Below are 27,593 nucleotides of genomic sequence, written 5' to 3' on the forward strand. Positions count from 1 at the left end.
GGACGTAACGTGGGCGGGGCGCGCCTCCCTCGGGACAGACGCAGAGGACGCGCGTCGCCCTGGCCGCGGCTGGCGGGGTTCGGGCGCCATGGAGCGCTACCCGGGCGCCTTGGACGAGGCTGTGGATGGGGCCCGGCAGCAGGAGCGGCACTACCAGCTGCTGTCCGCGCTGCAGAGCCTAGTGAAAGAGCTGCCCAGGTGCGCGGCCGCGGGGCGGGCCGGGGCGGGGCGGGGCGGGCGGCGGAGGCGGGCCCGGGCCCCGCCCGCGCTCACCGCCCCTCTGCCCGCAGCTCGTTCCAGCAGCGCCTGTCCTACACGACGCTCAGCGACCTGGCCCTGGCGCTCCTGGACGGGACCGTGTTCGAGATCGTGCAGGGGCTGCTGGAGATCCAGCACCTCACCGAGAAGAGCCTGTACAACCAGCGCCTGCGGCTGCAGAACGAGCACCGAGGTGCGCCCCGCCCCCCGCCCCTCGGCCTGCGCGCCAGGCCGAGCCCCCTCCCTGGGGTCGCCCCGGTGGCGCCCCGTAACGTGACCAGGTCAAGGGTCAGGAGACTGCCAGCGCTCTGGTGGTGACGGAGGCGTCGGCAGTTCAGTCTTTTCAGCCGCACGGTCCCTCCGGGCCGCCCCCCGCCCGGTGCCGGGACTTGCCCGCGCGCCCGCTCAGTCCCCCGGCAGGCCCCGGGGTGGCGGTCGGCGGTACGGCTGGAGCCCTGACGGTCAGACCCCCTCCTGCAGCGCGGAGCGCACGCCACCCGCACAGAGAGCGCGTAGAGCCCCCTGCAGGATGCCCGCTGCCACCCTGGGGACCCGGAAACGTCCTCACTTTAGCCGAAGCCTCGTGAGCCGCGGCCCCTCGCAGGCGCCCCCACTGAGGGGTCTCGGGGAGCCCTGCAAGGTATGCTGCGCAGCTCTGCCCCATCACGTTTTCCCACCTTTGTTGTTTTTCCCCAGCTTACTTATTAAGGAAAAAAAGAAAAGTTAGAACATTTAGTACAGGGTAATGTTAGGGTATCCTCTCCAGCTAGATTCAGGAATCAACATTTTGCCAAAGCTCTTGACACCCCTGAACATAAGCAACACCAAGGGCTTCACCGAGAGGCTTCAGCGTCCCTCTAGCCTGGGGTTTTCAGCGCAGCGCTGCCTTTTGTGGCTTGAACAAGTCTTAATGGTAAGACAGTATGTTGTTGTGTGTTGCAAGATGTTGAGCAGCATCCCAGGCTTCCGCCCGTGAGAGGATGGTGGTACGTTCCCACAGCGACAGTCAGAAACGTCCCGAGACATCCTTGGGGGTCAGCCTCGGCTCGGGACTGAGAACCATGCTCCAAAGCAAGAAGGCTCCAGCGTGAGCGCAGCGGAGGCATCCTGGAAACTTACTCATCTCAGGGGGTCTTCTGAGCTTCAGTCCACAGTCGCATTATCCAGCCGGTCGCCAATCGTGGCTTTGTGAGGCCAGCCTGGGTTTATGCATTGCGGTTCGTTACTTTGGCCTCTTCCGCTTCTGGGAAATAGCCCCACGTACCCTGGTATTGAGTTTGGGAAGGGTTCTACCGGTAGGATGTCCCCCTTCTGGACCTGTCGGGTTGCTTCCTCCTGCTGTCGTGGAACCGTCTGTCCATCCTCTGTGTTCCCTGTAAACTGGACAGCAGGTCTAGGCATGATGATAGGCAGCTTAAGCTTTTGTGGCCAAAACTAGTGTGTGTCTCAGGAGTGGACATGGGGTTGTGTTGAATCCCTTTTTCTGCATCTGTGGAGATGATCATGTGGCTTTTTGGTCACTACGGTGAGTTACACTCATTTCTTTCATTCCTGGGATAAACCGCATTCCTGGGATAAATCCCATTTGGTCAGGATGTATTACCCTTTTTGCTTGTGTTGGATTTGATTTGCTAAAATCTTGTGAAGAATCTTTGCCTCTGTGTTCATAATGGACATTGTAGTTTCTTATAACGTCTTTGGATGGGGTATTAGGGTAAGGCTGGCTTCATAGAATGCATTGGGTCACTGTTCTCTTTCATTTTCTAGAACAACTTTTATGGAATTGGTATTACCTTTTCCCCATTGTTGGAGTGACTGTCTTTGCAAACATCCCTGTTGGGTGTAAGATGCATACGGTCACAAATCCAAGGTACATAGCTCATTATTCTTTGTAATGCTCAAATTGTGCCACGTTTGGTCGGTGGGAGAGCCCTGAGGCTGGCTCCCCTGTACTTTTGATGTGTCCCCATCATTCTTGGAGCATTTACCTGCTTTCTGGCACAGGAAGGTGTTTTCTCATTCTTTCCCTGCCTCGGCTCACCTCCAGCTTCTGCAGCAGCCTCCCATCAGGATGAACCTTCCCCTTTGACCACCATAAAGCTTTCCCACCTCTCCTGCCTGTGCTTGAGTCTCTGCCAAATACAGGCAGTGGTGGCCTCTTAATCTTTGCTGTCAGTAAGTAATTCCTGTTCTCCTTTGGGTGATCTATGTTTATCTCCACAGAGGTTAGTAGTTCAGAGAGTGAATAAGCACTCAGATTAATAAAAGTGGAAGGTGGGCAGCAATTCTTCCACAAAATCCTGGCTCCTTTTAGTGGGTCATTTTTGATAACCCTCTAGACACTTTGCTACTTGTTCTTTGGAAGTTTCAGGTGGGTTTTAATGCCACCAGCAGTGGGTGAGCACCCTGTGGCTTTGGCTGTCTGCTTTTCCTTCCCCCCTTGACTGAGCAGGTGGTAGCGATTGGCTCCTATTGCTTTCCTTAGTCATTGCTAAAGCCAGGCCCCTTCTGCCTGGGCAGTGGCCACAGCTCTCTTCTCACCTATGGTTGCCCACCCAGTGGAATTTGGGATTTGCAGCAATGTTTGATAAATGGAGTAAAGGAGATGCTATATCCCAGGTGGGATGGGAAGAAACAGATAAGGCAGGGATATGTGCTCTCCTTATAAACATTAACCAGGGAGCATCTTGCTTGCCTTGTCTCAGAAGACCCCCTGAGATGTCTTAAGTGTGGATCTTGGTTTTAAACTCATTTAAAGTGATAAATGCCGTTGTTGAAGGTTCATCCTGATGGGATGCTGATGGGATGCACAGGATGCCAAGAAACAGGAGATTGGGAAGTTTCTGGGCACAGGAGGTGCCAAACCCCTGATGAAGACATAGCGTTTTGTTTGTGTTTCCTTATAGGAGAGATCTGGCCACTTGATACCGGTCTAGGATTTGGGCCACGTAGTTTGGATTCTGTTGTTGGGTTTTGGTTTTGGTTTTGGCCGTTGTTTTGAGAGAGAAAAAGCGGGGGTGGGGGGGTGCAGAGGGAGAGAGCATCTTAAGCAGACTCCATGCCCAGTGCAGAGCCCAACCCAGAGCTCGAACTGTCGACTCATGTCGAGATCATGAACTGAGCCAAAATCAAGAGTTGGATGCTTAACTGACTGAGCCACCCAGATGCCCCTAGGCTGTGTAGTTTATTCTATTTTGTAATTGGTTTCTTTTCATTCCATGATATCTTTCTTCTCTGACCAGTCCTAATAGAGTGGACGGTTTTGCTTATATTTATGGTGTGATTTAACGATGACCGTGGGAGCTGTCCTCAGTGGTCTCGGTGAGCCCCTCTCCAAGCAACACAGATTCCCCAGCACAGGGCCTCTAACGGCTCATCCCATCCTTGGGTCTCTCAGAGTTTGTACCTGCCCTACTCCCTCAAGGCACTAGGAATGAGATGGGACAGCTCTGCCCACCCTGAAGGGCAACACTGAGGGACTGACACTACCATGCCTCCATGAGCAGAGGCCATGCCATGCTTGGGCACAGTGACTCCTCTCCTTGCTGCCCTCCTTTTCCGGAGGTTGCCTGGGTGGTGTCCTGAACACCCCCTGGGTGATGGGCAGCTCACACCCAGGACTACTGGCCTGTGGCCATCCAAGCCCAGAAGCCTCCAGACTACAGTCTCCTACTCTTCTTGATCTTCTGAGCACTGGCTGCAGCTGTGGCCCCACCCCCCATGCCAGCCTGTCCTGTCTCACCCTCCCGTGTTGCCTTGTACCCTCCAGAGTCCCCTAGATCCTCGCTGCTGGAGAAAGGCTCTGCCCTGAGTATGGGCAAGACTGGGTGGGCTAGGGTACTAGACATCCCCTAGAACTTCACCCAGCTTCTAGTGCAGGGCTTCAGGTGGGCTGGGTCATCAGGCAGGGCTTCATGTCTGCCCCTTGGCCTGGCTGCCCCATGGTGGGACAGCCAGGATAGGTGCCAAGGCAAGAAGTGTTCCCTGCCCCCCTCCATCTTGCCCATCACCACCTACTGGACTTCTCTGGTCTCCTCTCCTAGTGCTCAGGCAGGCGCTGCGACAGAAGCACCAGGAAGCCCAGCAGGCCTGCCGACCCCACAACTTGCCCGTGCTCCAGGCAGCTCAGCAGCGTGAGCTGGAGGTGAGGGTGTGGGCTGGGTGGGTACCACTTGGGCTCTGCTGACTAGGCTGCGGTGAAGAGGGCTTAGGGCGCTTTGGGAGCTGCTGGTTGCTCTGGGCCTCAGCTTGGGTGGGTCATTGGAAGCCTGAAGAGTCCCCAAATGTGGCTCTTTACTGTGGGAGTTGGGATGTGGCAGGACCAAGTGGAGAGTGTGTGACCCCCCCGCCCCCCCCTTGCTTCCCAGGACTGTAGCTCCTCAAAGGGCTGGGCCTGTTCAGGGCAATGGTGGGATGAGGGGACCAGCCAGCAGAGGTCCATCCTGTTCCCAGGATGCTCAGGACCACCAGGAGACCCGTATGTAACCAAGAAGCCATGGGTGGTGGGGGGTGCATGGAAAGACTTCTGCAGGGTCCCAAGCAGCCCAGGGCCAGGGTGCACAAGGAAGAGGTACTTAGCTGGGATCAGCTGGCAGCTCCAGGGGGAGGGAATATATACAAAGGCCCAGAGACGGTTGGCAACTTGATAGTAAACGGAAGTAGACCTGGCATCTGGCCAGCTCATGTGGCCCCAAGCAGTCCTTTCTGGGTAAGGTCTGGACAGCAAAGGGAGGACACCTGGCTGGAGGTCCAGATGGGAGAGCATCCCCATGGGGCAGCTGAGGCTTTCTGCAGGGCTCAGTGTGGCAGAGAAGGGAGCAGTCTGGGTGCAGTAAGGGCACCGTCAGTGATCTTGGAATGGGTACCAGGCTGGAGGAAGTGGCAGCCCACCAATGTGTGTGAGGCAGTGTGTGATGAGCAGGGGGCTGAGCCCTGAGCCGCCCTCTCCGTACAGGCTGTGGAGCACCGAATCCGTGAGGAGCAGCGGGCAATGGACCAGAAGATTGTCCTAGAGCTGGACCGGAAGGTAGCAGACCAGCAGAGCACACTGGAGAAGGCAGGGGTTGCTGGCTTCTATGTGACCACCAACCCACAGGTCAGTGCCTCAGTCCTGCCCTGGCACAGCCCAGGGGATGCTGGTTCCCAAAGGCCCAATTCCCTTTGGGGTTTTATCCATGGGGGGGGACCGCGCGGGGGAGGAATTAGTAAGGCAGGTCCCACTGCCTCCGCCCACAGGAGGGCGAGCCAGCTGGCTGTGGGAGCATCGTTCACTTTCTCCAGGCCTGCTGCTCACAGGGCCCTCACTGGTCCTCCCTGTGCGCTGAGCCAGGGCAGTGGCAGGCCTTGGTGCGGGGTGATGTCCCTGCTTCTGTCCCTTTCTGGCCAGCTGTGGCCAGGATTCACTGGAAGTCAGTCCCATGGGTTCCTTGCCTGGCACTCTCGGGAAACGGGGCTCCTGCCAGGACAGGAGAGACCGGTGTCATTCTGGTCTCACAGTAGCCCTTCTGCATTCCAGGAGCTGACACTGCAGATGAACCTGTTGGAACTCATCAGGAAGCTGCAACAGAGGGGCTGCCAGGCGGGCAAGACAGCCTTGTGATCAGCTGGGGTCTCTGCCAGTTACCCGCTGCCCGTCACACCTGAGAGACACCTCTGTCTCTCTGTCACCGCAAGCAGCAGGAAGCTGAGTGGAACTTGTCCTCCTGACACCTGGCCACCACCTTCCCAGCTGCCTGCAGGAGAGGTCGACCCTCTGCGGAGAGGCCAAGTGGACCCTGGCGGTCAGTACCTGCCACCCACCTTTGTCTGAAGCTAGGATGGTGGTAAAGGGAAGAGCGGGTCTGCTCTGCTGGCTGTCCGCCTCAGACCTCAGGGGACAGTGGAGTTGGAGGTCCTAGCACCTTCTCACTCCACTGGGCACATCCTCACCTCTGCCATGCCCCAGATTTCATGCTTGTTCTGGTGTCAGCCCCTCCCTTGGCAGGTGCAGCCCCCTAAATAAGTGGGAGACAGTCCAAGGCCCAAGGCCTGTGTGGCCCAGAGAAATAAAGGTACCTCAGTGTAGCCTGCATGTGGCTTGTGTGATAGCTCTGTGGTACCTGCCATGACAGGGCCCTCACCTGGTAGCTCCACGGCCTACGGAGGAACCAGCAGATGTCCCCAGGCACTAGGACCACATCTAGGCCGCTCGGGGAGCCTGGAAGTGCGTGGGCAGCCAGGAGTCTGCTTCTGTCAGAGCAGCAGAAAGGCTCTGGGGTGGAGAAGCGCCAGGCCCACCCCTAGGAACATCCTGCCTGCACTGGTCTGAGCCCAGGGACCCTGCTGTCATCCTGGGGTGCGAGTTTCCAGCACCCCGCGTAGCCTAATCTGTGATACAGCCTGAAGGGAGGTATGGGTGGGTCTGCCCCACCCATGGTGGGCCAGGCCCCAGGGACACATGGTGCCAGAGGGGCAGAGCCATCAGGGCCACTCCATCTTTGATGCTGATCCCACGGGAAGGCACGAGAGAGCACTGCAGGCATGAAGCTGAGGGCTGCAGCAGTACTGGTTTATTGACCTGGTCAGCTTCCTAGCCTGGCAGCTGCCCACCTGTGGGGCTTAGGGTGTGGGCTGGGTGAACCCTGGCTTACAGGGTGGTCCTTGGGGTCCAGGTTCATGGGAGCAGGCAGAGAGAAGGGTCATGCTCACTGTGGAAAGGCACTCCTTCCTGACAGTTCGCAGTAGCTCTGGCAGGCACCAGAACCCCCCTGCGTGCCCACATCCCGAGCAAGAGCATGGAGGCCACTTCCAGCAGGTCTCACAGTCTTGGGCATAAAAAGGTGAATCCACGTGAGGCTGGGGTTGGGCTAAGGCTATGGCATTGGGCTGGGGGCCCTGGGAAGGGCTGGAGGTCAAGTCTGAAGGTGGGTGACGCCAGTTGCCCACGAACGCTAGGCTGGACGGTGGAAGAGGCTGCCTGTGCGGATCCTCCGCTTGAGCTCCTGCCACAGCAGCTGCCGCTCCCGCCAGGCGCCCTTCATGACGCTGCTGTTCTCCAGGGCACGCCGGGATAGGTAGGGCAGCACATCCATCACAGGGCCATAAGGCACATACTTGTACACAGGAAACCCGGCCTGGCCTGGACACAGGCAGGAGCAGTGAGTCCCAGCCCTGGACACCCCCACCCTGTTCCCTGTTCCCCAGAGGCCTGGCTCACCTAGTGGGAAGCTGATCTGGTCACACATGCCCAGTAGCTGTCCAAAGTACACCTGGCGATCGGCAGGGTACAGGCCAAGCTCCTCCATCCTATAGACAGATGAGGTGGCAGGTGAGCCCCTGCCCCAGTGCCACTCCCAGATTCTCAAGCATATAATTTAACCTCCATCCCTTGCTGTCTGGGGCACAGGTGTAGGCTCTGTGCCGCCCAAACCCCTGCCCTGCTGGTTCCCACCTCAGCCCGTGGCCACCAAGTTCTCCTCCCCCTCCCTCCTCTCCACCCTGACCTCTGTTCTGGTGCCCTGCCCAGCAAGGCAAGCCTACCCCAAGGTGTGGCCTGGGGAGGCTCTCAGAGGGCCCCCCCCCCCCGGCCCTTCCTGAGCCCCTCTGCTTCAGGGACACATCCCCAGTGTCTCCCTCCCACCGGGTCTCTTGTCCTCCCCTTGCTGGCTGCTCCGCCCTGTAGAGCAGCACCAGCCCCTGGAGGCTATGGATTCTTTACAATAGTCAGCTGGTCTACACTGAGATGGGCTGCAGGTACTGAACACACGTGGAATTTTGAATTCCATATCAAACTGGAAAAAAGAATGCATTTTTCCGAAATACTGAATACAGGTAATATTTTGGGTGTTCTTTGTGTGGCTAACGGAACATTGCTATAGTGCTCAGATGTTGGGGTGGGTGGCCCACCCAACTCTGTCGGGCGTCCTTTCCTGTCCTCATACCTCCCCACTCACAGGATCTTACCAAAATTCCCAGGGTTTGAAATGTCTACTGGCTGAGGATTCCCACATTTTTACCTCCAGCTTCCTATATCCACGTGTCTGCACCAGCGCTCTGAAACCTCCCCTTGTCCTTCCACCTCCAGGCATGTTCAGCCTGAGTCCTTCTCATCCCTACGCAGGCTGCCGGCCCAGGAGTGTGCACCCCTGGCTCTCAGAGCATTGAGGACACCTCGCCCTGGCATGAGGGTCATCCCACTGGCCCTTTCCCTCCTTCCCTCAGAGTCTGGCTCCAATGTGGGGGCCACACAGTCTAAAGCAGGCCACAGTCTCTACCATGTTGCTCTGGTCTCCAGTATCTCCGTCCCCCGCTGGAACACGAACCCTATTAAAGCAGGGCTGCCACACTACTGCTGCCCTTCTGACCTCTGGTGGTGGGACATTCCAGTGGCTCCTGCAATGACCGCTGCTAACCACTCTCCACACCCTCTGCCCTGTGACTGCAACTTTGTCCAGCACATGGGGCCCTCCACCTGCCATCTGGGCTAGGCCTCCGGACTTCTTTGGCCATAAGGACAAGAGCAAATATGATGTGGGCAGAGGCTTGCCCTCTCCAGGGCTTCTGGAAGCCCGAGACCACCATGTGGCAAAGCCCGGCCTGTCAGAAATTGGACATGTGATGCAGTCCCCTTTGCTGCCCCTGCCAATGAATGAAGCCATTTAGGGCCAGTCAGGCTTTAGCTGACCACAGATGCAAGACAAACCCACAGAATATACTGCGGTTCAGGTCTCTTGAGTTGTGAGTTGGTTTGCCACTCGGCCAAAGCTGACATAGGCTATCAGACTGAGATCCCTGGTGTGGCGTTAGAGACCCGTGCTGCTTCCTCGGGGAAGGCGAGCCCCAGCCGCTGCGGGCTCCCCGGCCCCCTGAGCAGGAGCAGGGAGCTATGCGGGCTGAGCCTTTGCTGTGACATCCGTGGAGCGGTACTTGGGAGCCTGGCACGGCCCCCGGGGGCGATGAGAGCGCTCGGCTGGCACTCGAGCCGGGGGAAAGCTGTGTCCAGGGCTGGGGGCCGCCCCTGCTAAGATGGTGAAGATACACAGCTCTTGGTGGGAAGGTTCAGAAGACAGGAGAAAGGGAGCCCTTCTGAGGGCAGGTTCTGACTTAGTTGCACTGCTCTCCGCGTGACTGGTGTCTGAGTGAGTGGACTACCTGTGATCCCCGCTGGCGGCCCACCGAAGCTGCTGAGTTCGTAACTGAGACCCGGGAAGTGGGCACCGTCCACACCGCTGACCCCCACGGGGGCCTGCACTGTGCAGGGGCGCAGCTTCCCAGCTGCTCTGCCAGGGGCAGGGGAGGCTCTTGGTGTACACCGTCTAGTGGTAGTGGAGGACCCTGGTGCCCGAGGGGTTCAAGCTTTGATCAAATCTCCATCACAGAGTAGTATTTTTAAGTCTAAGGGAAAACCAGGTTTTAGGATTTGCAACTTAATCAGGTATCTGTTTTAAAAGTCAGGCTACAACTAATTTTTTTGTTTCTGCACTGAACACAGAAGGTGCTCCTGACCCTGTGACATCCGGTGACAAGGACAGGGCATCCGAGGCAGGAAATGAGCACCTGGGAAGTCCCTAGGGATGGAGGAAAACAGAACAGTCCTGTCCAGCTGGGATGCCACTCGGCCCCCCAGCCGTCCCAGGGAAACAGCCACACCACCCTGGCGGGGACTCTTGCAAGGGAGCCTCGCCAGTCTGCATTCGGCCTAGGTGGCACTGGTGGCCTCGGTGCTCCTGTCCTCACCCTGATGGCCGTGGCCACTGTGCATTAGAAATCATGCTTGTCAGCTATAGTTTCAGGCTGTGAAAAAGCTGTGCGGTCACAAGTGGAGAGTAAGTGCCGCGTCCCCGAACAAGTGTGGAGCGACCAGTGTCAGCTCATCAGGAGGCACCCTGAAGGCACCCAGTCTGGCTGCGCCCCGCTCCGGCTGCACCCTGCCCCGGCTGCTCCATCGCCCCTTCACGAAGCCTGGCTCAGCCCCAAGCCTTGAGCACCCTGCTCTGCTCCTGGGAGAGGCAAGGGCCGGGAAGGCCGCTGCCGCTATGCTGGGGGCCTCAAGCCCAGGAAGGTGGCAACCGGGGTAGACAGAATTGCCCCCACGTGGTGCTGCCTGGGTTAGGACAGAAAACACAACAGGGGGATGACACTGAGGTATTCGTGAATTTACCTCACCTTATTCCTCTATCTGACTTGTCTGGATTCTACCAAAGTTTTGCTCCACAGGGCAGGCATTTAAAGAGAAAACAGACTATATTAAATTCTAAATGCAGTTTAAAGCATTGAAAGAAATTCTTATGAGTCAGGTGACGTGCCAGCCACCTCCTGAGGGTGGCCCACATTACACGCTGCACTTGGGCATGGCAGTAAGCTATTTAAATCACCTAATGAAACCTGGTTTTCGAATTCACAACTTCAATAAAGCAGGTACTAATTTTAAAAACCAAAGTAACTGCCGGCAGCCTTTTCTACTGCAGCGCCAAGGCCACTCGGACCTGGGAGGCAGGGGCCCGCAGGACACCAAAGCTGCCGCTCCAGGTCGCCGCCCAAGGTTACCCTGCGAATACCACCACGTCTGGCAGGTCGCGGCACGTGCTTCCACGGCACTCATCCCAAGCCCCTCCCCGGCTGGAGAGCACCAGACTGCTAGAGGGGGTGCCTACCTGCGCAGCGTGAAGTGAACCGTGTCTTCATTGTGGGAGGCCACCATCACTTTGGCCTTGCTGTTGTGCTTCAGCTCCTCCAGGACATAGTTGAGGCACCTGAGGGGAGTGCCACATGAGCCCCCACCTGCAGAGGCCACAGACAGGCCCAGGGCCATCCAGCAGGCCCATTCCTCCCAAGCATGGCCACAGCGGTGGGACCAGGGCTACACCTGTCACTCCTCAGCACCTCTTAGGCAGGAAAGCAAACAGCAGCTCCTGGGCTAGATGTGCAGCAGGGGACCAGCTGGGGCAAGTTCCAGTGCCCCAGGCACCCGTGACTCCTGCGACTTCACTTCTGGGAAGCGGTCCCCAAGGAAGTGAAAGGCCTGGGGGGCGGAGTGAGGATGCTACCGTTTGGCAGTGACGGTGTATGTCCTCGGACCCAGCGACTCCGCGGCCCGGAACGTGCCACAACTGTGTCCTTGCCCGTGAGTGCACGGGGGCAAGGTAGGTGCCGAGCCACTGCTAGAATGACCTGACGGTGAACCACCCAGAGCTCACAGAGATGGGCACCCTGCTGGCTGTTGGGTTCACGCCTCAGGCCTGCACGTGACACAGGAGAATCCAGATGGGTGTCACGTGGAGAAGCAAGGGCACAAGGGGTGCATGATGCCAGGGCTGGCGTGAGTACACACCTGGCACACCGGGGAGCTCTGGGAAAGCAGCAGGGCGCTGCCGGCAGGGGGCAGGAGCCAGGGCGGGCAGACACCCACTCCTGGTGGTGTCTCCTGGAGAGAAAGCACGGGCTCTGCATGTGCTGCTGCACGAGCGTCAGCAAGGCCAACAGACCAGAAGCAGGTGCACAAGAGCTGACGACTGTACCACGAAAGGCAGGAGGCTGCTCGGGGCATCTCCCTGGTCCTGGGTGTGCACGGGAGCTGGCGGGGGACCTGGGCCAGTTTAGATTTATTCAGTAGACTTTTCTGTACTAAAAATGCACCTTAATAGTTCTGGGAAAGGGTAGACCAAAAGCAGAGGAGATCATCAGTTCCGGCCCCAAGCATTATGTTGGTCCTACGGAGGCTTCTGACTCGCAGGCCTGCCCCGTCTTCAGATGGGGGTCACATGGGGTGGGTTCCAGCAGCCCTGCCCAGGAAGCCACGAAGCCCTGAGGGCCCAGGAGGGCTGGCGCACCTGTGGTACATGGCATTGGTGGCCTCGTACGTAGGGTTGATGGGGTCCTCGTAGCCGATCTCTGCGGCACGGGTACGTTCCTGGGCCATGTAGGCACCACGCACTAGCTTGGCCCCAAAGCACCAGCCTTCACGGCGAGCCAGCTCCACGTCCAGGGTGACGTTGTCATAGGCGTCCTGTGGGACCAGGGCCGCAAGTTGACGATGACCAGGATGATGCCCCCCTGGCCTGTGTCCCCTAAGACCCAGGTGCCCCCAGGGTACAGTCAACCGTGAGACCCCAGGGCCAGCAGGAGCTGCCTAGCCCGCAGGGGCTTAGCGGGGCTGAGAGACAAGCACAGGTAAGGAAGGCCTGTTGACCTGTCTCTAAGAAACGAGGATTCCTCTGTGTGGCCTGGGACAACCTGGGGACAACCTGCCAGGGGCCAGTCTAGGTTGCCAGCAGCCACGGCAGGCTCCAGGGTCTCCTCAGACTGACTGGGGGGCAGGGGTCCTGCATGCTCGGGACACCGGCCCGGATCCCACGCCGTGTCCTCCAAATACCTGCCTGATCCCGGAACAGCCCAGCCCAGGTCTGTGCTCGCTGATCCCACCCTGAAGGACCCCAGGCTCCCTGAGGTACATGCCAAATTCTGAGCAAGTCTTTGGGGGGGGGAGGGGTACCAGTGCATTCATCGGATCCTCAGAGGGACCCGAATTAAAAAGTGGCTGGAAAAACCCGTGACCTGTGAGGCCTTCGGCATGCGGGGATTACAGCACATGCAGCGGACTGTACAAAGGCCCCCCCGCCTCCCTCCTACCCCTTCTACACCCCAGCTGGGACCGGAGGCCCACAGAAGGGGCCGGCACACAGCTGGTGACAGGGTCCTGGGCCTTTCTTCCTGCTCGAGGCCTCCTCCCCAGCACCAGCAGGCCTCGAGGGAGGCCGGCAGCAGGCAGCAGGCAGCAGGCAGGGCCGGTACCTTGAGGTAGCACTGGTACGTGTTGAATATGAGCGGCTTCTCCACGTTGAACTTGCGCTGCATTTCCAGCGTCAGGCGGCTGATGGCCGGCTGGAAGTACGTCTGCTCGGCGTCCACCATCAGCCGCACGCCCATCTCGGCAGCTTTCTAAGAGGTGCAGGGGGGGACGGGGGTTCGACTGGGGTCCGGTAAGCCAGGCACCCCCCTCTCTGGGCACGCTCAGGGTCCTCGACCTTGGCCAGGATGTCCATCCTCTGCAGCATCCTCGTCATCTGCAGCTCTTCCTCCTCAGTAAACCGTGACAGCAGAGGCTCCAGCTGTCCTGTCTGGGGCGGCGTATGGTCAGGCTGCAGCCGGGCTTCAAGACCGTACCTGCCCGAAGGGCAGCCCCCTGCCCCGTGTGCAGGGCCCACCAACACCCAGGGCATGGTCCCCAGGACCAGCAAGGCCACCTCATCCCCACCGCCCCCCTTCCCTGTTTTTTAGTAAAGATCAGTGCCCTGCCCCGAGGCCACATGGTACCCCAGAACGTCACTGCCAGCCACCACCCTCTGACTCACAGGGCTAGCCGCCGCAGGTCAGGCCTGCACCGAGGTGTCTGCTCCCACAGCCTCCCCAGGACCCTTGCAGGACATCCCCCTCCTGCCCCCAGACAATGGTAAGGAAGTAACCCTTGACCCGTCCAATCACCCAGGACTCAGCTCCCAGCAAGGAGAGGGCTCAGAGGAAGAACTGCGTCTACAGGCAGGTGGGGACAGCTCGCAGCAGGGACAGAGGCACCATCCCCAGACGGTGGCCTTCCCCTGAAGGCTCGTACAGCACCGGGCCCCATGCCCATGCTAGCGCCACATGCCCACTAACACCTGCCCAGGGCATTCCTGGAGGGGCCTTAAGCTTGCCCCTCTGCTGGCCCTGTGTCTCAGTTGGGGGATGGGCCCTCAGTCCACTGGGGCCAGATGCTTGTGGAAGGCACGGTTGGCGGGATGTTTCCCCAAGGTGCTTCTGCTGCTGCTTTACAGCCCAGCCTGAGGGGGGTTTTCAAACAGGGTGCAGAGTCCTGGCACCTCCCACAGGCAAGAGGGGCAGCGGGGAGGGGGCTCATTCCTCTCCCCTTGAACACAGGCTGGCCTGGCGATTTGCTTTTCACACACACAACTGGGCCCAGGTGACGCTATGGGACACGTGAGGCTAGGCTGGAAAAGGTGCTTCCGCCTGGCTTGGGCGGGGTGGGCACGACACTCACCCTGGGAACCCAGGCGCCGCATGGTGAGGAAGCCCTGCCCCACAGCCAGCACCACCCGCCGGCTGTGTGAGCAGGGCCCCTGCACAATGACCCTAGGCCCCGCCACCCTCCGAGAACCGCAAGGGAACCAGAGCTACCACCACCAGCTGGGCCCCGGCAGTCCCGAACCGCGCCGGCGATAATAGGATTACTGCCATTTCAGGCCACCGAGGTTTGGGATGGCCCGGCATGCGCAGGTAGATGACATGGGTCTCTGTGCCCCTCTGTGGGGCACTCGGGGATCTGTCCTCTTCCCCCCGGACCATAGGGTGCTGTGCGGCCAGGAAGGACAGTGCTCCCTGCCAGCCGTGGCCCCAGGGTAAGGGACAGGGAACATTCCCTTCTCAGCCCTGCACCCCGATGAGACAGGGCTCAGGGGCGAGGGGTGCCACCTGCATGTTAGGAACCACCAGGTGCTTGGAGAGCTCGGTCCTGCTGTCGATGAGGCTGTTCCAGTCCAGCAGGTCCAGGGTGCTGCGGGAGAAGCTGCATGAGCACAGGGGCGCTAGGGTCTATGGAGGGGGGCAGTCCCCACACCAGCCCACACCTTAAAAGGGCACCCCAAGCCCAACTCCCACAGAGCCCGCCTCGGTGTTCAGTTCCGAAAGACAAATAAAATGTTCACGTTGTCCTCTGTTTACAAAATGGAAACCTAAACCACAACATTCTTGCAGTGGGGTGGCGGGGGCTGTTACAAACCCAGGGTAAACAGCAAGAACAGCGTGGGCCATGGCAGGCCTGGGAAAGAGCCAAACGTGGGAGGCCCCGCGTGTGAAGGGGCAGCTTCTGCAGCCCAGGGGCCCTGGTGACCTCAGTCCCCTCGGGACCTCAGCTGCCATGACCCTCCTGCCTGCCACACGGGTCCCAGGAAGGGCTGAGTGTGGCACACTTACTCCAGGACCCAAATAATTCTGTGAGCAGCGCTGCCAGCCCAGGGGCGCTCCCACCCAGCTGTAGTCCTGCCTGGCCCTGGCCTAGCCGCAGCCCCGGCCGTGCGGACCCCGGCACCCTGTCAACTCCCGCTGTGTGTCAGGGAAAAGGCCCTTCGGCACTGTCACCCCAGGCCCATGCTCTCCAGGAGGGCACCCAGGACTGGGAGAAGCCCGGGGGCTCTGCAGGAACCAGAGCTGAATCGGGGTAGATGCTCCTGAATTCCCAGCTCGGGGCCACGCTTACCCAGACACGCCCAGGGTCTCCGCAGTGAACCAGTTCTCAATCTCCGTCCTGGAGGCGATGCCCATCTTTGCCACACTTTCCTTGAGAAGTGAGAAGGTGCCAGTCCTGGGGACCTGCCCTAGTCCCGTTCACTAACACTCCCTGTTCCCCCGGAATGTCCGTGTTGCTCTTTTGGCCTTATTACAGCATTAGGGCGAACGGGATACAGTTCGGGTTTGTGTTTCTGCTTCACAGACAGGTCTATTCCTTCCTGTCCCTAATGCCGCTTCCCAGACCCAGAGCTCTGCAGCACCCTGTCACCTGCAGGGCAAGCCTCCCCCTTCACCAACCCCCCCCCAGCATGTCCTTCCCAACGGACCCCAGCCGCCACAGGGGGTGCTGGGAGCCTCTGGGAACCCACCCCAAACACTACCTGGCCAGTCCTCCCCGAGCCCCTCGGTGCCCACCCACTCACACCCACCGGGGCAAGGCTGTCCCACCTGTAGCACAGCCACCTCCAACTTGGTATCCATGGCAGCCAGACCAGTCTTCCCTTGCTCTGCAGCCATTTGGTGAAAGAATCGTCTCCACTTGGTCAGCACGTCTGAGAACTGCAGCTGCAAGTGCAGGCCTGAGCCACCGTCTGGTGCGTGCCCAGCTTCCCACCCCTGCAGAGACTCTGGGGCCCCCCCGGGTCCAGCTGGTACCCAGCTCCCAACACCAAGGTGCCAACACAGGAGCTTTCACTTCATGCTCACTGCATGAGGCTCAGCCAAGTTCTTACAAACTCTCTGCAGGCAGAAGGTTCTAGCACTTACCAGAAACTGAGGTCTCCCCAGCGCAGTGAGCTTGATGGCTGAGAAGCCATCATCACTGGCTCCGCCTGTCGGAAGCCACAGGAAGAACCATTAGGGCTCCAGACGGGAACGGGGAGGACCAGGAGCCTGTGCCCAGAATCTGTACTCGAGGCAGACACGTCTCGCCAGATGTGGGACGGACTGCAAAGGGCCGGCAGGGACCCTCTTCTACCGATGGCCGACAGCACACAAGGTCCCAGCTCTTCCTTTCAGATGGGCCCGAGCCCTCCGGGGAGCCCTGAATGACCCGCTGCCACCTGCTGCCGTATCTCCTCCCTTCCCCACCGGCCCTCCCAGGGGCCGCAGGGGCGCTACCCCCCACCCCCACCCCCACCCCCGCGGGCCTTCTGCTCCCAGCTCCCTCCCTCCCTGGGGGCAGCTCTAAGTGGCAGCTCGCAATCTCGGGCTCAGGTGGGTGGCCCCAGGAGCCCCTGCCAGCTCCCCCGCCGCCCGCCCTGAACAGGAGGGGAGAGCCCACCAAGGAGCCATATATCCTGGCCGGTGGCTAACCACAGCGTCCCTCCTACGGAGCCCATAAGCACACACGCTCAGGGCGGCTTGGGACACCCCAAGGGGCGGGAACAGGCAGCTTGGCGGGGCTCGTTAGCATGAATCCAGGAGGGCGGTGGCCAGAGTAGCCGACGAACGGCCCTTCTATCCCTGCCTCGTGTCCTCTCCCATGCCACCCACCAGCACCCCAGGCTGCCCAAGGCGAGGGCAGGGGCGGGGGGATAGGGCTCACAGAACACAGAGACTCCCAACACGGCAGAAGGTGGAGCACAGAAGGCCCCAACCGCCCCCCGCTCCTCCCCCCCAGAAACCCACGACCTGTCTTCAGGTCTGTGACCTTCACTCCGGGCACAGCAGGCCCGGAGGCGGGGAGGCGGCCCTTTCTCTGGCCCCCCAAGGCCAAGTGTCCCCCTGACCACCTGCTGTCTCCCCAGCACGGCTCTCAGAAGGCAGCTTCTGAGCACCACCCACTCCCACCCCTTCCAGGGTTCAGAAGGTACAAAGTTCCCTATTGGAAGGCTGCTGGGGCCCCATGGGGAGGGGTGGGGGCTGCACTGTGGCTGGGGAGGCCCCGGAGACTCCAGGGCACAGAGGCCCACCTGAGTCGCCTCCCCCGGTGGGCACTCCACCCGGAGGCAGCTGGGTGGGGAGGCCTCCGTGGCACCGGCTCCCGGAGCGGCACAGCCACGGGCAAGGCGAGGGCCCAGCGTGGCTAGGCTCGAGCCCCGGATCCTGGCGGGGGGCCGCTCAGCCTGCGGACGGCCTTCCTGAGGTTCACGTCTGGGCACTGGTGTCCAGGAGGAGGCGCCCGGCTCCTTCGGCAGGGGCTGGACTCAGGCGTGACCCCGGGGTGACCCGAGCCCACGTGTGGCTCCGCGTCACTCGCGGTCAACCCCATGGCTGTCTGGGCCACCCGGAGAGCCTGGACTCACTTCCGCCGTGAGCACGTCTGCGCACAGGGCTCAGCCCCCACCCCAGCCCCGCCGGCAGGTGCACAGCCAGCAAGGAGCCGGGCCCCACCTGAGGCCTCGATGCAGCGCAGGAACGTCTCCATGTGGCTGTCACACTTGGCTTCACTGGCATAGAAGTAGGTGCGGGCACTGATGACACCATCCCTGCGGTCTCCGAAGGCCGGGTGGGCCTGGTACTGCCTCTCCCTCTTACTCGTACCTAGAGGCGCAGGCACGTGGCCTGAGCACGCAGGCTCCCGCCCAACGCTGGGCAAGCGCGGGGCCTCCCGGGCGGCAGCGGGCCTGCTCCCGCCCCGTGCTGCCCACCGCTCCCCGCCCTCCCCTGGCTGAGCCCTCGTCACAGGCCGGGCCCACGAGGGCCAGGGCACCAGGCCCCCGACAGGGCCCCGCGGATGCCAGCCGACCTGGAGCAACGGCCTGGAGGCTTCCAGGGAGAAGCCGTGTGGGCACAAGTCTGGGCCCCCGAACCCGGGTCTCCCTGAGCAGGGGTGGGGGGACGAGCGCAGAGAGCGTTCGTTCCCGGGGGGCCTCCTCTTAACTCACCACTGCCCTCCCTCTCGACAGCCGATGTACAGGACCTGCAGGAAGGAAGGAGCGGTGACGGCCTGCAGGTGACAGGCAGGTGACAGGCAGGTTCCCTCTCGCAGTCAGGGGCGGAGGAAGCCAGGGGCTGAGCCCGAGGGCCGGCCAGGGTGCCTCCCGCGCCCCCTCCCTCGGCACCCACCCCGCCTGCAGGGTCACCGCCCCTCACACCCCACCTGGCCCAGCGGCCCTGGCCCCCAGCCCCGGGGGGAGCGCGAGGAGTGAGTCCACCCAGGCGGCAGCCCCAGGCACGGAGCAGGTGCTCCTTCCGAGGGGAAGTCGGAGCCCGGGCCAGGCGGGGCCCACAAGGCGAGGACCCGGGCGGCCACACGCACAAAATGCCCAGAGTTGAGGAGCAAGGGCCCTGCCCTGTTCTGTGCCCCCTACATGCAGGCGCCTCCCACCGCCAGGAGCCCCAGGTCGGGCTCCGGGCTCCTGCCAGGTGCAGCTAGCTCCACCCCTAGCCACCGCCCCCAGCGTCCGGCCCCATTCCTACCCCAGAGGCGAATCTTCCAAGAAACAACCAGCATTTTTCTTTAAAATGCAAGCTCCCCCTCCCCGCCCCGCCCGGTCTCCCATTACACCGAAATAATAGCCTCCCAAGCCTCAGGAGAAGCCGGTGAGGCCGCCTGAGGCCACGGTGGCCTCTGCCCCGCCCTCAGGCTCAGCCCAGCCACCCCCGCCTCCCCGCAGTCCCGGGGCTGGGCCCTCGCCACCTGCCGCCCCGCCACCCGGACCTGCTAGAATCGCAGCAGCCCCCACCCCCGAGTGCGCCTGCCGTCTAGGACAGCACCCTATCACGCACCCTATCACGGCTAAGCCTGCCCAGACGAAGGGCCCTGGCCACACTCCCCGGCCTGGGGGTGGCAGTCCAGCGGCTTCCCGACCCAGCTACCACAGAAAGAGCTCAGCCAAAGCCCCACAGCTATCCTGTGAGCTCCCAAACGCTTGGGCCCCTTGGGGCTCCTGAGGCTCCACTCACATTTCGCAGAAGGACAGCAATTTCCCCAACCCCCCTCCCAGGGCGCCTGAGGCAGAGATGAAGCCGGTGACACTGCTGGGAGGTAACCCCACCTGGTGGCCTCAAGAGCCACGCCGGCTTTCATCCCCGGCTCCTCCAACAAGTCTGGGGCTGCGGGCCACCCTCCAGGAGTCCCTCCTTTGGGCCCTAGCTCTTGTGCCACCCCAGGGCCTGTATCTGGCAACTCTGAGCCAGGATGCCCAGGTCAGGACCTGGACGGCCCAGTAGTCAGGCCAGTCCACAGGGGCTGGGGCTCCATCCACATAGTGCTGCCCAGCCCACAAGGCCCCATCCTGGGGACAGGGGACAGGAGCCACGTCATGGCCACTAGACATGTGTGCTCGATGTACAGAAGAGGGTGTCACAGTGCGACAATATCTGACTGTAACATGAAGGAGGGGGTTAGCCCTACACACGGCGTCCCCACTGGGAACCAGGAGCTGCCTCAGGCTGGGGCCCAGGTACAACCAGGCAAAAGCATCACTCAGGCCTCACCATCCGCAACAAGGTGCCGATGAGACCCCTCGGTCACCTGCAGCCCACCTCTCATCGGCAAGGAGAGTGGCTCCTGGGGACTCGGGCCTGCCTTGTAACCACACGGCCGTGGCTCAGAGTGACAGAGTATCCACCTCCAAGGTGCCCGCCGTCCAGGCAGGCCGCATTCCATTCACAGGGGAAATCATTATCTAAAAGGCCCCCTGGGGCCCAGCACGGTGTAAGGTGGCTCAACATTTCCACGGCCGGCCTGTCCACCCTGTCCACCCTCCGGGCCCCAGCTGGGCTCCACAGGTGAAGGCAGCACAGGCCACCCCTTCCTGGCTGCCAGCAGGCCCAGCGGCAGGACACAGGGGCTGTGGCTACTTCCATCCCTGAGCCTCCTGGGCACAGAGCAGACAGGAGCCCTGTAGCAGTGACTAAGCGGAGGAACCGGGTGGGCCGCGCCGCCGCGTGCTCAGGGCCCAGCGGCCTCCAAGCAGACGGCAGCACGAGGGCCGAGGCTCACACTCAACCAGGCCTGGCGGGTGGGTCACGAGAGACAAAGACGGCAGCTGCCAGGTGCAGTGGAGCAGCGTCATCGGTGGGGAAAGGAAGGGAGTGCCCTGTGCGCACACACGTGCACAGCCCCGGACCTGGAAGGGCGAAGAGAGTGTGCCCCGGGGGCAGAGGGCAGAAGCACGTGAGCACCAGGGCTGCCGAGGCGGCAGGAAGCCCCAACCATCCCCTAGGCCGCCTCCAAACTCAGCTCGCTGCTCCGGAGGATGTGTTGACTGGACGCCTTTTAGGAAAAAGCAGAAAGTGAGGGGAGCCCTGGCCAGCTCTGCCCTGGGGGCAATGCGGGAAGCCCAGTGGAGCTCACTCCCACCTGCACACCCACCTCCCTGGCGCCCCAGGCAGCACCCGGCCGGCTGCCAGCACCCCGGGCTCCACCTCCAGCCGTCCCTGTGTCTGCATAGTCGAGACACCTACCTGCCGTACGCACTGTCCCTGGGTGTTCTCATCACAGCCCACCATTGGGAGGTGCCCTAGCCCCCTATCTCACAGCTCTCAGACTGCTGGGGAGACCCCATTGGGCTCCTCTCCTAGAAGCCCCAGCTTCTGCCTTCCATCAGGTATTGCGGGACACACGGTCCCACCCAGCCCTCTCCCTCCAGCACCTACAGCCTCCCATCTCCTGCTTGCTACCCCAGGGAACCCTTCCTGGGCCCCCTCCTCAGACCCTCGGGAGGCCTGCTGGCAGCCCCGTGCATTCGGACGCCTCCATCCTTTCTGTCCTCATATGGTTATGCCAGGGCAGGCTCGGCACTACCTGTACCCTCCCTTGCCCAACTCGTGTGACCTTAGGGGCAGTGGCCCCTGTACCACTCCCCAGAGCAGGGTCCGTGGGCCTCGTGACAAGATTAGCGAGACAGACTTCTGCCCCCTGCCCCCAGGACGCAGAAGCAGTCTCTGCAGGGCGGTGGGGTGCGTGGGGGCTGCATATTGGAGCCTTCCCTGAGCAAGAACACCCGGTAAGCCGGGCAGGCAATTTGACAGCGTAGATGTTCAACCAGCACCTGCAAGCCTGGCTCTGCCCCCTCAGCCCAGGCCTCTCCAAAGGCACTGGGCCACGGGGCAGCAGAGCCAGCCACGAGGCTTTGACACCTGCCACTGACATCGGCTGGAGTCCCCATGTTAGGATGGGAGGGACCACCACTCACATGCCAAAGCCCACCAAGCAGAGCTCCTCACAGCATCAGGGTGGCCCTGGGGCACGGCTCCTCGGCACCAGGCACCATGCCCGGGCAAGGCCGGCCCACCTCCCAGGGTTCCCCCTGCAGGACAGGCGGGAAGCCAGCCAGATCACCCTGGGAAAGGAATCTTCCTGCCAGAGGGAGAAAATCTCATTGTGAAACCACTCAGCCCTCAACCCAGCAGGGCCACAGAGCCCATTAGTCATTCAACAGGCAGCCCCACTGAGGGCCGCCCCACGAGGACTACACAGAGGGGTGCCAAGCTGGAGGACCCCGCCTTTCAGACAGCAAATGGCCGGGCAGGGGCTGGGCTCCGCAGGCCAATCCGCTGCTGCTGCTGCTGCTGCTGCTTGGCTTGGACATTCCGTTCCCAAGGCAGGAGCCTCGGGTCATGCCTTTCCTCCTCCCCTCCCCTCCCCTCTCGTTGGCAGGCCAGAGCAAACACCCCAGTCTCAGACAGGGCAGGCTACTCAGCAGGCCTGTCCCCACTAAGGGTCCCAGATGCAAGCAAGGGTGCAGCTACCAGCGTGAGAACGAGGCATTCTGCACAGAAAGGGCTGGTGTTGCCTGCATCTCCTGTGCGGTTACCTCCCCAGGAAGCAGAGGGTGACCTTGTTGTCTAATTTTGTTCCCTGGCCCAGAAGGGTGAGTCAGGGAGGTGCCCATCTGTCCCAGAGAACAGGCCCTGCAGCAAGTTGGTGACCTCGGGAGGAGACCCCAGGCCAGCCTGCCACACTGACCCCTGGACTCACCAGAGCCCACCTGCTGATTTGAAAACCCTCCCAGAAGGGGTAGCTGTTGGGTCGGCGTCTGTCTGCGGCTCAGGTCATGACCCCGGGGTCCTGGGATTGAGCCCCTCATCGGGCTCCCTGCTCAGCGGGGCATCTGCTTCTGCCTCTCCCTCGGTCCCTCCCCCACCCTGCTCATTCTCTCTCTCTCTCTCTCTCTCTCTCTCTCTAATAAAGTCTTTTTTAAAAAAAGAAGAGAAAACCTTCCAGGAGCGAGGCAAGGTGGGGCAGGTTAGCGATCCCCCAGATGAGATGCTCTGGAACAGGAAGCCAGAGCACCTCCTACACCAGGTGCAGCAAACATTGTTCGTGGACACTCAGGTAGCATCATCGGCCTCCAGCTTCGTGGCCTGTACGGCACCTGCCGTAGCTATCAACTCTGCCCCCCCCAACCCCGAGCAAAAGTGATTTGACTTTCATGTACTTTTCCGTGTCACACAGTATCATTCTCGTTTTGTTTCAACCAGTTATAAAAAAGTCCCAGCCACTCTCAGCCTGCAGACCACACAAAACCTGGCAGGCGGGCCACACTGGGCTGTGGACCACAGTGGCCATCCCCGATCCCGGCCCCTCCTCCGGCCTGGCGCACACAGGGAGCCCGGACGTGCCCTTCGCACAGAGCAAAAGTGCAAGCACCCCAGAGAGAGCCCGGGGAGCAGGCTGACCAAGCTCCCCCAGCCCGGGGCCTCGGCCCAGCCCCGCCCCGCTGGCCCAGGACGCTCTGGGGTTCCGGGCAGATGCCCAGGGAGGCCTTACTCCATCTCCTTGCGCTCGGCCTCCTCGGGGCTCAGATCCTCCTCCACCCCATAGTCCAAGATGGAGCCCACTCCGAATGCCCTGTTGTGCTGGATCACGGGCCGGATGGACTCCTGGTCCTCGCCGGCCACAAACTGCCCGTAGAAGGTCATCTTCATCAGCTTTTCAAACAGCCTTTGCCCCAGAAGCCTCCTGGTGAGATGGAGCAGCTGAAAGGCAGAAGGAAAGGGTTGTCCCGGCGACCCCGGCTCCCCTGTCCCCAGCAGGACACCCCTGCTCCCCCGCCCCCTTCGCTCCAACCGTAGAGCCTTGACACTGTCCCCAGGGCCAACCCCGACTCTGGCCTTGGTTTACCAGTGGGCACCACCAGCAGCAGCTGGTTTCTCAGCTCGTAGCTACTGTGACTCCACTCCTCACGTAGGGCAGAGGTCCACAGAGGTCCCAGTGCCCCCATTGCCCCCCTGCCCCCAACACCACTCACCTCCCTGCCCTGCATGCTCACGGGTGACCCCAGAGGCACAGAGCGGGTGCCTGACCACCACTCGGTGGATACAGAAATGAACAGCAAGTCTCTCTGGGAACAGCAGCGGGTGAGTTCATCGTAACATTCTCTGTATCCATACTTGCTGGGTTATGCCAGGTAGGAGGAGGATTTGGTACAACTTTCTAGCAGGCGAGCACCCAGATTTTTCAATGTTTTGTTCACTGCTTATTCCAAGTCCCTAAAACAGTGCCTGGCAAGGGGCCGGCCCTCCAGTGGTTGCCGAGCAGATGAACACACGCGGAAATTCAGATGGAGTCTGACTTCAGCTACAGTAAACCTTAGGCTAACAATAAGCCAGGTGACCATCTTCAAGGTCTGGGAGATGAGAGCCCATCGTGGGACCAGTGGATTTAGGACAGTCCATCCAGGGCCTTAGCAGACCTACAGCTCAAGTGGACGTGCCCCTGAGGAAGACAGCTGCCCATAAACCACTCAGCTTTCTCCTCCAACCACACTGCCACATACCCAATTTCTGCCATCATTCGTCCCCAAAGTCCTGAGCCTCTGCTTTGGGCCTGGTACAATTCTAGGATAAGAACGAGTTCACATCTGGGGATCCCTGGGTGGCTCAGCGGTTTAGCTTCTGCCTTTGGCCCAGCGCGTGATCCTGGGGTCCCGGGATCGAGTCCCACATCGGGGTCCCTGCAGGAAGCCTGCTTCTCCCTCTGCCTGTGTCTCTGCCCCTCTCTCTCTCTCTCTGTGTCTCTCAGGAATAAATCAATAAAATCTTAAAAAAAAAAAAAAAGAAGGAGTTCACATCCTATAGGGGAGACCTCGAAGGAGCAAGCCACCTCCATGGAGTGGTTCAGAACAGGGTGAGGGAGTGACAGGTGGGAGATGTTTGCTAACTCAGATCCAGAGAGGGGGGCTTGCCAGGGCATGGGGGTGGCACAGAGCTCCTGCAGCAGGAAAGGCCAGGCCAGGAAGGAATGAGGACAGCAGAGTCCCCTGGGGCTGCAAGGGATGGCTGCTGGGGGGGCACATCTGCCATCTGTGTAGGAATTCCTGTGTCCACTGTCCCCGGCACTCAGCTCCAAGACAGAAAAAGCCTGAGGTCTGTCAAGCCTAATGGATAACAGAACCCTTTTCTGAGGAACATCTCTTGGGATCAGGCCTTCAGGGAACAATCCCTAGTCTAAGCAGAAGTATGAGCAAATCAAACACCTGCATCCCCAAACCAACCCTGAGCAGCCCCACACTGGCCTAAAGGCAGACCCGCCCATAATCGCAGGCTGGGACTTGGCAGAGATGCCTCAGGAGCCCACCTGAGGTCACCGGGGGGCATCCCAAGGCCACGGGTCTCCGGGCCATCCCCTCTGCCTTGCCACTGCCTCTCTGCAGCACCTGGCTTCATGGCATCTCACTGTTTTTATAAAGTGGATGAGAAATGGAAAATAAAAGGCCAACTCAGGAGAACGGGACAGGCTGCCTTGGCCCTACGCAGCCCAGGCCAGAAGTCAGGGAATCCATGGGCCAGAGCACCCCTGCCAGAGGAAAAGCTGGATCTTGATTATATCAAAGATTTCACCCCACTGGTAGGTGGAGCAGAATCGGACTCCTGAAAACCATTATCTGGCTCTGGACAACCCCTGCCGTCGTACATGTCAGTTCTGGGAACTCAGAAATCCCCACATGTGGAAACAGGCCCGTCATCTACTCTCGGGCCAGCAAATTTTCCTGTGCAGGGCCACATGGTAAATCATGCAGGCTGTGTGGGCCACACGGTCGCAGTCGTAACCACTCAACCTGCTGGTGAAGCATGAAAGCAGCCACAGCCAATGCTAATCAAAGAAGCAGGAGCAAGGCAAACACTGGAATTTGGCCCAGGGCATCCCTGGGCTGGTAACCTCCAGTACACCCGGCATTTCACAGGAACCACCTCCCCAAGGAGAGGCGGGGCTCGGAGGGAATGGCAGGGAAGGCCACTCAGGTCACCGAGCCAGTCACTCACCCTCTCACTCTGGCAAAGGGAAGCCAGCCCATCAAGAGGGCTATGGAAGCACATGGGGCAGGGCTGGCCGATCTGAAGCTAACTGCAGAGCAAAGCCACCCCTTGAAAAACACCCCCGGCATCAGGTGTACCCCTGGGTGGCACAGCCTGAAATGAGGGCAGGCCCCACTCTGCCCCAGGTGGGGGCATTCTCAGTGGGTTTGGAAACTTGCACCAGGAACACATATACTGGTTTTCACTGTAAAAGACTCAAACAGATGTGTGCAGAGCAAGGAGGGGTGAGGCCAGTTCCCTGTCCTCCCTGTCCCCCAAGGTCACCATCCTGTCCCCGTCCTCATTACCCCCTTCTGCACTGGCTTACACCCAAGCACAGAAGCCTTTCTCGTGGAACACGTGGGCTTCCTAAACCCTTGTCTTCTGGCAAGGAAGGGATCCCACTGGGTCCCAAACCAGTACAGCAGCTCAAACAGGGCTGCTTCAGGCGGACACTCCCTAGGAACAGGTTTGACGATCGCCGCTGCCACCAGGTGCTGCTCAGACCCGCACTGTTGAGCAGAAGGAATTTTCACAACAGGCCAGAGAACAAAGTGAGTAAGTACTGGTCCTGCTGAGCAGCCCACAGCCCTGCAGCCTGGCCTCCGCCCCGTCTCCTCCAGGGCCAGGCACTGAGGCCCCTGACCCCAGTGTAACCACTAGTAATGCTGTGGCCTAACAAGCCCCACAGGGAGCACACGTCAGTGGGCTCCTGGCGGCATCCCCGGGGCCAAGCCTCCCCACACCTCCAGGTACCCACGGTGGTCCCCGCACTGCAGTGCTTTCTGGCATTGGGCAGTGGTCACCTACAGGACCCCACGGTCCCCAGGTCTGCTGGCTCCTCCCCTGGCTTTGCTCTCAGGGCTGAGACCAGACAAACATGGCCTGGATGGCTCCAAGCCTTCACTCCTCCCTTCCAGCCGCATGGCTGCACCAGTCCTGCCCTGACATCCCAGTCCCACACAGCCGACCCATGAGGCCCCAGCTGCCCGAGCCAGGACCCTGTCCGTGTCCTCCACAGAGACCTTGCGGCAGCTACTCCCTCCCGGGTCATCCCCATGCCCCAGCTGGCTCCTCCCTCCTGACCCCTGCTCCTCCAGGATGTGCTGCTCCTTTCAGGCTGCCCCTCAGACACTGGTGCTTCCCAGCCTTCACCCCCCACCAGGTGCCCTGACCCCTGAGGGTCCCTTTCCACTGTCCTCTCCAGTTGGCCTGGGCGCTCCAGAGCCACAAATTTACCACAGGGCATCCGCGTCTACCACAAACACAGATGGCTTCCCAGAAGCTTCCACATCGCCAGCTCTGCCCCTCCTCCTCCTCATTTCCTTTTCACTCCTGCCACTATCAGTGCCAGGGTGCATCTGAGTAGAACCCGTGGAGAGAGCCCCCGTGCAACACTCCGCTGGCCTCACAGTGCCCTCACTCACCGAGTCCGGCCTGGTGGGCCTGCACCCTCAGCTGCCAGCACCGTGGTCTCGCCTTCACCTAGGGCTGCAGGTGCCTTGGTCCAGCCCCCCAGCCCCCCAGCTCCCCCAGCGCCCAAGGGAGGCGGCACCACCCGCTCAGCACAGTCTCACTCGAGCAATGAACACCTCCGGCATGAAAAGCCTTCCAGACCCTCAGCACCAGCAGCTGCACCCTGCAAGCTGTTCCCAGGATCACCCCGAAACAGCCGTCTTCTCTGTACGTCCAGACTGACACTGGCTAAGACACTGTTCTGCTTTTTACTTCCCCAGAGCCCTCAAGGCGTTTCACAAGTTACTATGTTGGACTAATACAAGTAACTCGCGTGGCTTCCCATTTTCCCCAACATCCAGTGGCCGTGCCTAGCGAGCTCCCTCCTAAGCCGCCACTTCGGAGAACTCCGGGTTCCCAGGCCATGACCC

At 60.8% G+C, this 27,593-nt stretch overlaps 2 protein-coding genes across 9 annotated transcripts in view; one reads left to right on the forward strand and one right to left on the reverse strand.

Annotated features, from left to right (window-relative positions):
* On the forward strand, positions 1-14,953 carry DGCR6L (DiGeorge syndrome critical region gene 6 like). 5 transcript variants are annotated; one of them, XR_003146788.3, is made up of 7 exons: positions 7-198; positions 291-451; positions 4,302-4,402; positions 4,626-4,735; positions 5,213-5,353; positions 5,774-6,038; positions 9,728-10,678. XR_003146788.3 is itself a non-coding variant. In XM_025474782.3 (5 exons), the coding sequence occupies exons 1-5, from the start codon at positions 89-91 to the stop codon at positions 5,855-5,857; spliced, it is 597 nt and encodes a 198-aa protein (XP_025330567.1). In that variant the 5' UTR covers positions 1-88; the 3' UTR covers positions 5,858-6,328. The 5 variants fall into 5 exon arrangements, 1 of the variants encoding a protein (XP_025330567.1); XR_007406077.1 differs by lacking the exons at positions 4,626-4,735; positions 9,728-10,678 and adding an exon at positions 10,704-14,953 and having other exon boundaries at positions 11-198; XR_007406076.1 differs by lacking the exon at positions 4,626-4,735 and having other exon boundaries at positions 11-198.
* The window catches only part of PRODH (proline dehydrogenase 1), a 21,374-nt gene continuing 565 nt past the window's right edge, over positions 6,785-27,593 (reverse strand). The window contains exons 1-14 of one of the 4 annotated variants that reach the window (XM_025474780.3): positions 27,135-27,514; positions 23,180-23,388; positions 18,345-18,379; positions 17,851-18,000; positions 16,282-16,346; positions 15,964-16,080; positions 15,485-15,564; positions 14,701-14,794; positions 13,260-13,352; positions 13,027-13,173; positions 12,066-12,241; positions 10,890-10,988; positions 7,454-7,542; positions 6,785-7,375 (exon numbers count right to left, since the gene is read on the reverse strand). In XM_025474780.3, coding sequence (XP_025330565.1) covers positions 7,188-7,375; positions 7,454-7,542; positions 10,890-10,988; positions 12,066-12,241; positions 13,027-13,173; positions 13,260-13,352; positions 14,701-14,794; positions 15,485-15,564; positions 15,964-16,080; positions 16,282-16,346; positions 17,851-18,000; positions 18,345-18,379; positions 23,180-23,337 — 1,491 coding nt within the window. In that variant the 5' untranslated portion in view covers positions 23,338-23,388; positions 27,135-27,514 and the 3' untranslated portion in view covers positions 6,785-7,187. Of the gene's footprint in view, positions 7,376-7,453; positions 7,543-10,889; positions 10,989-12,065; positions 12,242-13,026; positions 13,174-13,259; positions 13,353-14,700; positions 14,795-15,484; positions 15,565-15,963; positions 16,081-16,281; positions 16,347-17,850; positions 18,001-18,344; positions 18,380-23,179; positions 23,389-23,660; positions 24,319-27,134; positions 27,515-27,593 lie in introns of those variants that run through there. The other 3 variants (XM_025474779.3, XM_025474778.3, XM_049101517.1) reach the window with 3 other exon arrangements.

This window comes from Canis lupus, chromosome 26 (assembly GCF_003254725.2).
Source record: "Canis lupus dingo isolate Sandy chromosome 26, ASM325472v2, whole genome shotgun sequence".
NCBI lineage: Eukaryota > Metazoa > Chordata > Mammalia > Carnivora > Canidae > Canis > Canis lupus.

Bases quoted from the DNA above. Each gene is read 5' to 3' on its own strand.
- DGCR6L (XM_025474782.3), top strand. From the start codon at position 89: ATGGAGCGCTACCCGGGCGCCTTGGACGAGGCTGTGGATGGGGCCCGG. The intron at 452-4,301 runs GTGCGCCCCGCC...CTCCTCTCCTAG, and splicing joins GCTGCAGAACGAGCACCGAG to TGCTCAGGCAGGCGCTGCGA. The intron at 4,403-5,212 runs GTGAGGGTGTGG...CTCTCCGTACAG, and splicing joins CTCAGCAGCGTGAGCTGGAG to GCTGTGGAGCACCGAATCCG.